General features: G+C 45.8%; 1 protein-coding gene across 1 annotated transcript in view; it reads left to right on the top strand.

Annotated features, from left to right (window-relative positions):
- The window catches only part of LOC149366331 (uncharacterized), an 83,872-nt gene extending 75,092 nt beyond the window's left edge, over positions 1–8,780 (top strand). Inside the window, exons 3-4 of the mRNA XM_089570308.1 lie at positions 1,421–1,501; positions 8,665–8,780. Coding sequence (XP_089426434.1) covers positions 1,421–1,501; positions 8,665–8,780 — 197 coding nt within the window. The remainder of the gene's footprint in view (positions 1–1,420; positions 1,502–8,664) is intronic.
- Positions 8,781–11,318: the final 2,538 nt, after the last annotated feature.

The raw sequence follows: 11,318 nt of genomic DNA on the forward strand, positions 1-11,318 counted from the left end.
TTCTGGAAAATAAACATTGAGTTGAATTCAAGAAAGAGTGGAAAAAGTAACGCACTTTGAAAACTAGTTCTAAACAAACAGCCTATATTTTTTTCAGGCCGGTAGCCTATTTGTTGACCACGTTTTTACCAATTTTCAGTCATTTCCCAGTTTATTCTTCATTTAGCTCAACCGGAGACATGCACACTGATTTTTTTATTAGATAATCTGCAAAACCTCGCTGTTTGCTTTCGTGTCACTGATTCCTCAAAACTTTTTTTTCAGCATAGATTGGGCAGACAAAGTTTTTGATTACAAAATCCTCAGATGAGTGAAAAAGCCTCGACTGTTGCGCTAACTAGAGAACACCAGTCTTTTGTGCCGACTTACAAACTGTTATAGGAAAACATACTTCGGTTGCCACATTAAGTATGAACTATGTTTCGACTGAGGACTGTTTTTAGCATACCTTTTCTCTTGCTAAGTGACATGGCTTTTCATTTTTAACTCTCCGGTGATAACACGCGCAGATAACAAAGTAAATCGCGGTGCTCAGTTGTCCGCTATAACAACCTAAATGTCGTACCGGGTAGTTCCGCGGCTGTGACACTTGGCTGCAAAGTGTAACATCACAAACTAGGGAGGATTTTGTTTGCGTCGTATATTTTATGAAGACAAAAAAAACGCAAGACTGTCATAATGACAATAGCTTGCTAGAAAAATGAACTCAAAACATGTTTACACATACCTTATGACAGAGTTGCTGCGGTGTCACCATCTTACCAGGTGTTAATTAAAACGGAACCATTTAACTGTTTGTCGAATGGAACAATAAACATGTCGCAAGCACAGTTGGCGCTCTTGACATCATGCCTTCTGAAAATATTACACTTACCTTTGTGTAGCCAATGTAGTTGTAAAAGTGTCCGCTCTCGTAGAGATGAACCTGGTAAATGCTAAGCAGCTGTCGTGAACGTTTTTTTTCCGAGAAGGCTTCTAAATTATTTCCTGGGCGAACAGCCCTTCTTCGCAGTACAGGTCATAATACAGTACAGCTCATAAGTTCGTTTATTGTAAACCAGTTTTTGGTGCTTTGTCATTCTAGATCAAAGTCTGGCATTAAATAAATAAATAGCGTTGATGGCGTACTTCTGCAGTTGAGCGGCCAGCAGGACTGATCTCTTAGCGCCTGCGTGGGTTCGAATAGCGTTAGGGCTGTGCGGCTTGTATTTTTTTTCTCTTCCTTTGAGGTCAAACTTTCAGGAGCAATCAACAGTGTGTATGTCTAAACGACACCGACAGGCTTTTTCTCCTATGATCCCTTTAATGACGGGCATTAGCGCAGAGCCGGCGGTGCTTTTCTCGGAACACACACTCCAAAGCTCTCTAGGAGACACTCCTGAGAATGTGTACAATAAAGATTTTTGCGCTTTGCACGCAGGACAAGGAGGGGTTCCACTCACACTCCGATACTGGGATGATCGCAGCAAGTGCGGTGTTATAACTTTTATATCTACAGAGGGTAAGTGACGAACATTCAAAATATGAAATTCTGCGGAGATAGTATGCCTCTAATTCAGCAGCAGAGAGCGAATAAAATTGATTTAGAGGAAAGGCCGAGAGGTCGGTCAGCAGTAACATCACCTTGGCTTGCTACTCTACAAAAAGGAAATCGGAATAGAAAGAAAGGCAGCGGTAGAGTGAGAATAATCAGATGTCCACGCACAAAGCGGCCGGCACTCGGCTGCTGCGTAGCATTTAATGCACAGCACACGCGCTTCCTTGAACACAGCTTTGCTGTAGTACGTATCGGCATGAAGTTTGCGAAGTGGTAGTGCTGAAGTTAATGTGCCGCTGTTCACGCTGGCTGTAGGTACACACATCTGGTTGCCCCGGTTTACACACACTTACGCTGATCTTTGGTCTGCGGTGTAAATTTCGTTGGATATGCATATCACTAAGGTATGCGTCAAAAATTGCAGTGTAGGATTTTTTCCTTAAAACTTCACAGCGTCATTCCTCGCGCACAACCTATTAGGCCGGCTATCTTAGGTGCCTAGAGAGCTAAGAAACTTTCCCAAAATAGTGATTAAGAATTCAGTCGTCAGACGGTATCTTCCAGTGTTCTCCTCACTTCAGTGCAGTGAGGGCACTTCCAAAGAACAGGACCAGTTTCCTCTGTGGAACCAACGAAGGCTTGCTGAAACTTCATTCTTTTCGGTCCAGCGTTCGGTTGAATGGAAGATGGAATCGTAAGCAGGCATCCCCATCTTTCAGCAGAATAGTATTTTGCTACCTTGGTGTAGAACGTTCCACATCTCGCTTATACAGTAGATGATATTGTAGGTAATAGATAGATAATACAAGAAATAATTCTCTTTCACCGAAAGTGACGACCTTTGCGTTCAAGCAATGAATTGTACCCTCCAAATCTTAATGAACTTGAAAACACTGCTAACACGCGGCTATTAAATCTTAGTGTATGGCTAAACTTAAATAGTCTTGAACTCAACGAGAAAAAAACTAAATTTATGCTTTTTTTGTGCAAAAAAACAAGCCAATAGATTACGATTATAAGCTTCGCTACGGCTCTTGCTACCTTGAACGTGTTAGCTCCCATTCCTTTCTAGGAGTTAAATTCCATGACAACCTAGGCTAGAGCGACCACATAGACCACACCCGTGTCAAGATAGCGAGAGCTATTGGTATGCTTTCCCGGCTTCGAGATCTTATACCTTGCTCGCTGAAAAGACAGTTGTATTTCTCTCTTATCCATTCTCGCATCAGTTATTGTCTTCTGATCTGGGGTACTTGTAACAAAACTGACTTAGAAAAAATATCAGCCCTGCTGTCGCGTGCAGCTCGGTTACTTTTACCTGCAGGAAACAACAGAAATGGTTGCTCGGCAAATACACAGTCTCGAATGATCCCTGTGAAAACCATGTATGAACTCAAAATATGTGTGTTTATTTATAACGAAATAAAAATTCAGGGGGCACTTTGACTGTCTAAAGTGGGTAGAGGCGGAAGCGTTTTCCGCACCACCTTAGCTGTTTCTGTGGCACCGGTGGCGTCACATATAATTGAGTACTAATTACTAAGTGATGACAAATCACTAATTAATGGTTAATTACTGATTAATGCCTGAATACTAACTAACCGTTAATTAATGACGCTTAAACTTCGCCTTTAGGAGTGGAACACGACAGCGCGTTGTAGCGCTGCCAGGGAGTCCACGGAACACCACCCGTTCAGCGCGATGCCTTGCCCTTTGAACGCAACGCTTTCTGAGGAAAGGAAATGGCGCAGTAATTCTCTGTCATCTCGGTGGACAACTGAACCGCACCGTAGAGGAAGGGAGGAAGTGGGAGTGAAAGAAGATAGATAAAGAGGAGCCCTAATGAAGAAAATGAAAATTGTGTTTGAGGAAAGGAAATTACGCAGTAACTGTCTCACAAAATTCAGGGGGCACTTTTTTGACCTAAAGTGTGGTCACTAATGCCCCTAAGAGTGGAACACGACAGCGTCTTGCAACGCTGCCAAGGAGTCCATAGAACGCCATCGCCCATTCGGTTCTACGCCTCACTCGTCAGTAAATTGTTTTTTGAGGAAAGGAAATGTATCTGTCTCTCATTTGTCGGTGGACACCTAAACCTCGCGGGAAGGGAATGGAGGAGGATGAGAGTGAGTGAAGACACCGTATTCACTAGACGCGCCTTTGTTCATTGCAAACTATCGAGCTGGCATGGCACAGCTGATCGTGCCGGTCCTGATACACCCAGGGACAGGAGCGGTGAATTTTTGTCTGTTGTTACGGAAGATGCAGGGCTCATTGATACCGGAAGTTCATGTCCTGGTTTCCGCTTATTCACACGCATTCAGGGCCATTCTCACGCTCGCCTAGATCGAATTTATGCATCTTTTTCACTTGTCTCCAGAGGATTGGTCTGTGAGACTGTACCAGTTTCGTTCTCTGATCACTGCATGGTGGTTGCTCGCCTCGGAGGCAGTGTTTGTTCAAAATTTAGGCCGAAATGGGCGCTTTGGAAGCTGAACTCTTCAGTAATTAATGATGAAGAGTTTGTAATTTGTGTCCGCTCGCAACTGGAATCCTGTCTCTCGAGCAAGATGCCGTTGTTCGCCGCTTGGGAAATGTTTAAGCAAGACGTGCGTGCTACAGCTATAGAAATTGGTTCCGTGCGGTCCTTTCACAGGAAACATCAGGAGCAGACACTCAGGAAAAATTTGTACAATCTGTATGAAATGGAATGCGAAGCACCTGGTTTATATACGGATGAATTAGCTAGTATCAAAAGTGAGTTACAACGATTTGATGCAGAACGTTACCGGGGTGCCCGTGTTCGATCTCGTACCAAGCGTGATCTGCAATGTGAGCACCCGACACGACAGGCTTTGCTTGATGAGCGCCGTCATGCGACTGCGAAGTTTATTTCGGGGATGATGTCCAATGGCAGACTAGTGTCCAGTACAAATGAGGTGATGACCGTATTTGTAGATTATTACACAGACTTGTTTAGTGCTTCACCTGATGTGCATAATTCGGAAATTTTGGCGTATTTCAGCACCTTAGTGAGCCCTTTATCAGAAGATGATTGTTCTGTTATTAGCGGCTCTTTCACGCAGGAAGAGGTGGAACATGCAATTGATCAGTTACCTGTCTCAAAAACGCCTGGTCCTGACGGCATTTCAAGCGAATTTTACAAGGCTTTTAAATCTATTCTCACTCCTGTCCTGCTGCGGGTCTTCACAGTGGGGCTGGATATAGGAGCCCTTCCTCAGTCTTTTACAAAAAGCCACACAGTCCTAATTCCGAAAACTACTGATGAAGGAAAACTGCGCTCCGTAGAAGGTTATCGGCCCATTACATTGGCAAATGTGGATTACAAAATTTTTGCTAAAGTCTTGTCAAATCGCCTGCAATTTGCAATGTCGGTACTCATTGGATCTCACCAGACTTGCGGTTTGAGAGGCCGCTCCATTCAAAGTAATGTGCACATTGCGCGGACAATACTTGAATTTTCCTCCAGCTGTCATGAGCAGCTTGCCCTCCTTCAGATTGACCTTGCGAAAGCATTTGACCGCGTTCGCCATTCATTTCTGTTTTCACTTCTAGAGCGAGCGAACGTGGGTTCTACTGTACTTAAAGGGGTGCAGCTTTGCTACAGCAACTGTTCAACACGATTGATCATTAATGGCCAGCTCTCGAACCCTGTGCCAATCCGCTCTTCTGTGAAGCAAGGCTGTCCGATGTCTCCTCTGCTTTTTGCTCTTTACCTGGAACCGCTTTGTTTGAGTGTTTTGCGTAACAGTAATATCCATGGGTTCCCTATTTTGGGTAATGAAGTCAAATTGCTGGCATATGCTGACGACCTTGCATTTTTCTGCGTTGACAAGCCCAGCATTGATAATGTGTTGTCCACAATAGATCAATTCGGCATCGTTTCTGGTGCTCAAATGAATCGCTCCAAAAGTTCTGGCCTATGGTTTGGTTCATGGGGCACAACTCCACCTCTGTACGCTGGCATAGAATGGTCTTGTGTGCCTCCTAAATATCTTGGCGTTCCACTTCATGCCTACAAATCCAGTGCCCATTACTGAAGAGAGCGAGTTCCGGCTGTTGAGCGTTATGCTCAGACATTTGTACCGCATCGCCTCTCAATTTTTGGTCGAGCCCAGGCTTGCAACACCTTTCTGGCAACAAGAATTTATTACGTACTCCAGGTCCTTCACTGCGCCAGACATTACATACAGCGTTTCCATCGTATATTTGCGACGTTTATTTGGTCCTCCAAATTTGAGCCCATGCGGCGTGATAACCTTTTCAGGCCTGTTTGCGCAGGAGGCCTGGGCCTAGAGCACCTGTATGTGAGACAGTTGGTTGCCCGTTTCTTCTTTTTTCGTGCTTGTTCCCTTCCGATTATTAGAGCATTCTTGCAGGTTAACTTCATGACTTTACTTCCGAACTTAGTAGTTTCTTCCAATTTTACTGAACGACCCCGTTTACTAGGCTTTATGCAGGAAGTTTATGCCTCCGTGCGTTTTTTGACAGTTCGGTTTTCAAATGAGTACTTATATTCTGTTTCGCGCAAAAATCTGTACAGGGATTTGATATCCATGCTCTTCCCGCCCCCACTGTATCGTTCCGTCTACGTTGGGCTCATGGGTCATGATGTTTTAAAGCGAGTGCGTAAAATGCCAATTTCTCCTTGCACCAAAACATTTTTCTATAAATTACACACTGAAACTCTACCTGTCAAGACGTGGCTCGATAAGAAAAACATTTTTGTGTCTTCTGTAAACTGTCGCTTGTGCAATGTGCCTGAAACAATTGAACATTGTTTTATAGACTGCAAAGACGCGATTTTGTTTTGGGATGTGTTGCAAAGGACGCTACAGAAAGATTTTCTCCTAAATTCCTACAGTGTGCGCTACCTTGTTGTTTCCCAACCTGACTCGAATCCTTGTGATATGATTCTTCTGATTGGACTTCATAGTCTTTGGAAAACACGCATGCAAGATCGCAACGTTGAACCTGTTGTTTCGCCCAGAATTCACTTTAGCCGAATGTTGCTGCAGGTAACGGACATTTACAAAAAATCGGACTTTGTACCGGATTGGTTTCCTCTCCTGATGCGCTGTATATCTTTACCAGCCTTTTAGTTATAATATGTTACTATTATGTTTCTGCCACCTAGCGCCTACCTAGGTGCTCTGTAAATAGTTGTTTTTGTGTGTGTATATGCACACACACATATGTATATATATGCTTTGTATACAAAACCATGTAAATAAATACCATGAAAGAAAAAAAAAAAAAAAGAGCTGGCATGGCGGAGTGAATAGCATGCTCGTCTCTCACGCCGAAGACCGGGGTTCGATTCCTGAGCTCGGCCAATTTCTTAATCGGTTTTATTTATTTATATGGCCTGACTAGTAAAGCTAATTAGGCTAATTGGGTAATTAAGCAATTAACTAAGCTCAGTCCCACTTAATTGCAGCATCACTATACGATCCCTTCAATCGGTTGCATGGTTACTAGCCAAAGCACAATTGGCCCCGTTTGAAATTCGCGCACTGTGACGTCACGACCGTTTCCACCAATTGAAAAGCGTGACATTTTCTGTCGACAACTGCTGCTTACAACGATGAGACATTAAAGGCTTCCGCCTTAAAAACAAAGTACATTAATTTTTTTAACACGTACCTAAAGAGACCTACTGGTTACAGCTTGCGTCAGACTTTTGTTGTGGTAAATAGGCCTCGTACTAACTACGGAACACAATCAATTGAGCACCAAATCATGTTGATGTGTAATTCTCATCCATTTGTAATAGATGCAGCTAAAAATAGTTCCACGCCCAGGGGTTTTAAACGCATCTGTTCGTCTTTCTTTTTGTTTAACATTGTGTCCTAGACGACAAATTGCTTACTTCTGGTACCGTTTGATGTAATATTATGTCGGTTCGAACAACCCTAATGTATTGCATTTCTGTACTATTTTGTATATGATTTATTTTGTATTATTAATTTATTATCTGTATATATTTACAAGAACTATGGCAAAGACAGCCTTTTTTGTGGTATAATGCAATACCGCTCCTGCTGCTGTACCCAGGCGAGGACAAGACCCAGTCAGGAGGTTTAGCACCTCCTTTTGTCTTGCCTCGTGGGCAATACCTGTATGTTGCCAGAAGGAGAAATAAACAAAACAAATACCATCACCGAGTGTTTATTACAGGCAAGGGTACTGTGCTGAAGAAGATACTAGTATGGTATCTCAGGAGGTGAAAAATATTGCCAAAATATTGACCCAGTCATATCAGAAGCCATAAAGGTGCGAAACTAAAGCGCGAAGTTAAGGAACAGCTGTTCGCTGGCCTCGTGCGCAACCCCCTAGTACTATAACGGAGTTTTGACGAAGGCGGTTACAATGGAGCAGATCCTTCAGCAGCGTTCCATCCTGTACGACAAGCCACGACGTGCCACTTCAGCTACGGATTTCTCGGCATTCAGAATCAACCCTGACCTCCTGCCGGACATTATCCGCTCCAATATGCGTGAAGGGCTCCAATACCTTTGCGGTTACAAATGACGTTCATCGCGAAACATACGTTGACACTATGAGACGCCCTGCCCCAGCTTCTGCGTCATTTATTCCCGACCATCACGTCCCGCTACCTTCCCTGCAGCCGGCGAGATACCTACCGAATGATCGACCACCTCTGCGTAAGGCGGACGTATGGCGTGGCCCCGACCGAAGGCGGTTGTGCTTCCAGTGTGGAGAGCCCGGTGATTCCTTCCGCCAGTGCCATTTCGCGAGCTGGGCCTGCAGGGCTTCCCCGTCGATGCACTTAGACCACCCTTTTTTCAATGACCCTGCGAAATGGAAGAATATGTGGCCCTGCAGCGCTCGACATCCTCAGAGCGACGGCAGTCAAGATTGCAGCCGGCGAGATACCTGCCGAATGATCGACCACCTCTGCATAAGGCGGACGTACGGTGTGGCCCTGACGGAAGGAGTTCGTGCTTCCAGTGTGGAGAGCCCGGCGATTCCTTCCGCCAATACCATTTCGCGAGCTGGGCCTGCAGGGCTTCCCCGTCGATGCACCTAGACCACCATTTTTTCAATGACCCTGCGAAATGGAAGAATATGTGGCCCTGCAGCGTTCGACATCCTCAGAGCGACGGCAGTCAAGATTGCTGTCACCTCGCCGACCATCGCCATCACCGGCAAGCCACCACTTCTCACGACAAGTGCAAGAACGGTGGCCGAGGCATAGCCGGGAAAACTAAAGACAGCGACCTCCGGGGACGGGGTCGCTGGAACTCGGCACACTAAAGTCTCCCCCACAGCGCGGACATATTCTGAAAAAAATTTGACGACATCGACGACCGCAGCATCTTAACCTGAAGACCGGTTTTCATTCGACATACCTGTGCTAATCGATGGTCACAGCATTATCGCGTTGCTGGACACCGGAGTCAATTTTTCACTTTTAAGGGGCAAATTGGCGGCCCTTCTAAAAACATTTACGGTCTGGTGCAGAGATCCGCACGGCTAGCGGACACATCGTCCCTCAGCCTGAACACTGTACAGCTCGGCTACAAATGCGCGAATCTACGTTCGTTATCACCTCCCTGATTCTGCGTGATTGTTTTCGTGACCTTATGCTCGGTGTTGACTTCCTCCGAAAGAATGGGCCCAGTATCAATCTCCTGCAGAGCACACTTACTTTTTCTACAGAAAAGCGTACTCCTGATGGTCCCGTATGCAGCTCCGCCATTGGAGTTTCCTCCAAGGGTGTTTTGATTCCGCTACGCGTCAGTGTTTTTGTGATCGTCGACTGCGATGGGCTTCGTGACGAAACAGTAGTCACCAAGGGTAATCGTTCACTGCTGCTGACGCGTGGCATTTGTTCGTCCCGAAGCCTCGCCCGCCTGTGCAATGGGAAGTCACAACAAATTATTACGAATGTTGTAAACGAGCCTTGGCAGCTCTTCCGCATCACATCGGTCGCGTATGCCGACCAGTTGGCAGAAGTTTCTGGATGATTTACGTGCGAAGGAGTGGGATTTCAGAACATGTCTCTTGATCGCATTGACATCAGCTCAGGGCTATCACAGGCTCAACAAAGAGGTCTACGTGCCTGACTATGTCAATGCGTAGACAGCTTCGCGTCTTCGAACTTTCCTCACAGATGACCATTAGGAAACACCACATCATCACCTGCGACAATGCCCGCCCCATACAATAACAGCCTTACCGTATTTCACCTGGGCAACGCGAGGCCATCCAAACGCAAGTGAAGGAGATAATCACGGTACTATTCGACCATCTCACAGCCCGTGGTCCTCGCCTGTCGTTCTAGTTAAGAAAGAGGGGACACTGCCTTTTCGCACACGTTACAGGAATTTCAACACCATAAGTAAAAAGGACGTGCACCGACTGGCCCGCATAGAAGGTTCGCTCGACAGACTTCGCCGCGCCAAATATTTTCGCTCGATAGATTTAAAACGCGTGCACTCACAGATAGAGGGACCGGGAAAAAGTGCCTTCCTCACCTCCGATGGCCTATATAAATTTAAGGTGTTGCCCTTCGGTATCTCTTCAACGCCGATGATGTTTCAGCGAATAGTGGATACTGTCCTCACTGGCCTCAAATGGCAAGCCTGTTTAGTTGACCTGGATGATATGGTAGTGTTCTTTGAAACCTTTGAGGAACATCTGGCACGCCTACGGACTGTATTAGATGCTCTGCGGTCGGCCAGTTTAACGCTAGAAACTGAAAAGTGTCACTTCGTACGAACACGCAAATTTCTCGGCCACGTTGTGAGCGCCTAAGGTGTCCAACTCGATCCCGACGAAACTGACGCAGGAGCCCAATTTTTGGTTCTTACTACAAAGAAAATCCTCAAGCGCTTCATTGGTCTGTGTTTCTATTACCGTCGCTTTATCGCCGACTCCTTCCATATTGCCGAACCCCTGAGGCATTTAAAACGCGAAGATACCCCGCTATTCTGGACTACCAAGCAGCAGCAGTCCTACACACAGCTACGGCGACGCCAGCACACAAGCCCTGTTCTTACTCACTTTGATGAGGACGCTGCAACCCAGATCCACATCGACGCCAGCGTCATCGGCCTGGGTGCTGTACTGGTCCAACACCGAGATGGCGAGGAAAGAGTGACTTCATTTGCGAGTCGCGTCCAGTCTCACGCCGAAATCAGTTACTCTACCTCGGAAAAAGAGTGCCTCGCGATTGTGTGGGAAGCGAAAAAATTGCGGCCTTACCTCTGCGGCTGCCATTTCAGCGTCAGGCCGCCTAGCAAGGTGGAACTAAGGCTTCCAGGAGTTTGATAATACGATTGCGAACAAATATAGACGTAAGCACGATGATGGCGAAATGCTCTCGCGCGCACCCGTCGAGCTAACTTGATGACACCACGCATGAGTAGAGTTAGAAATCTGGCCAATAGCGCTGTACACTCGTGCCCCGTTAGTACAAAAATTCATTTCTGCAGAAAATTTAATTCCAAGACAAAATGTTCTTAAACTTCGTCACTCATAAAAACGAAAATGCAAGGAAAACACCAAATTCAAGGCGGAATGAGGTGGGTGGTCGGCGCTTCCCTCCTTCAAGAGAAGGCTATGATAGCAGGGGTGGCAGAAAGTTAGGTGGGCGAATGAGATAGAGAAGTTTGCGGGAACACGGCGGCCGCAGCTGGCAAAGGACAGGCTGATGATAATAGACAGGGGCAATATTGTTCGTATAAGGAACAGGTGAACTACATTAAGTATGCTTTGTCACTCCCCATGG

This window comes from Amblyomma mixtum, chromosome 1 (genome assembly GCF_055824585.1).
Source record: "Amblyomma mixtum isolate Tamu chromosome 1, ASM5582458v1, whole genome shotgun sequence".
NCBI lineage: Eukaryota > Metazoa > Arthropoda > Arachnida > Ixodida > Ixodidae > Amblyomma > Amblyomma mixtum.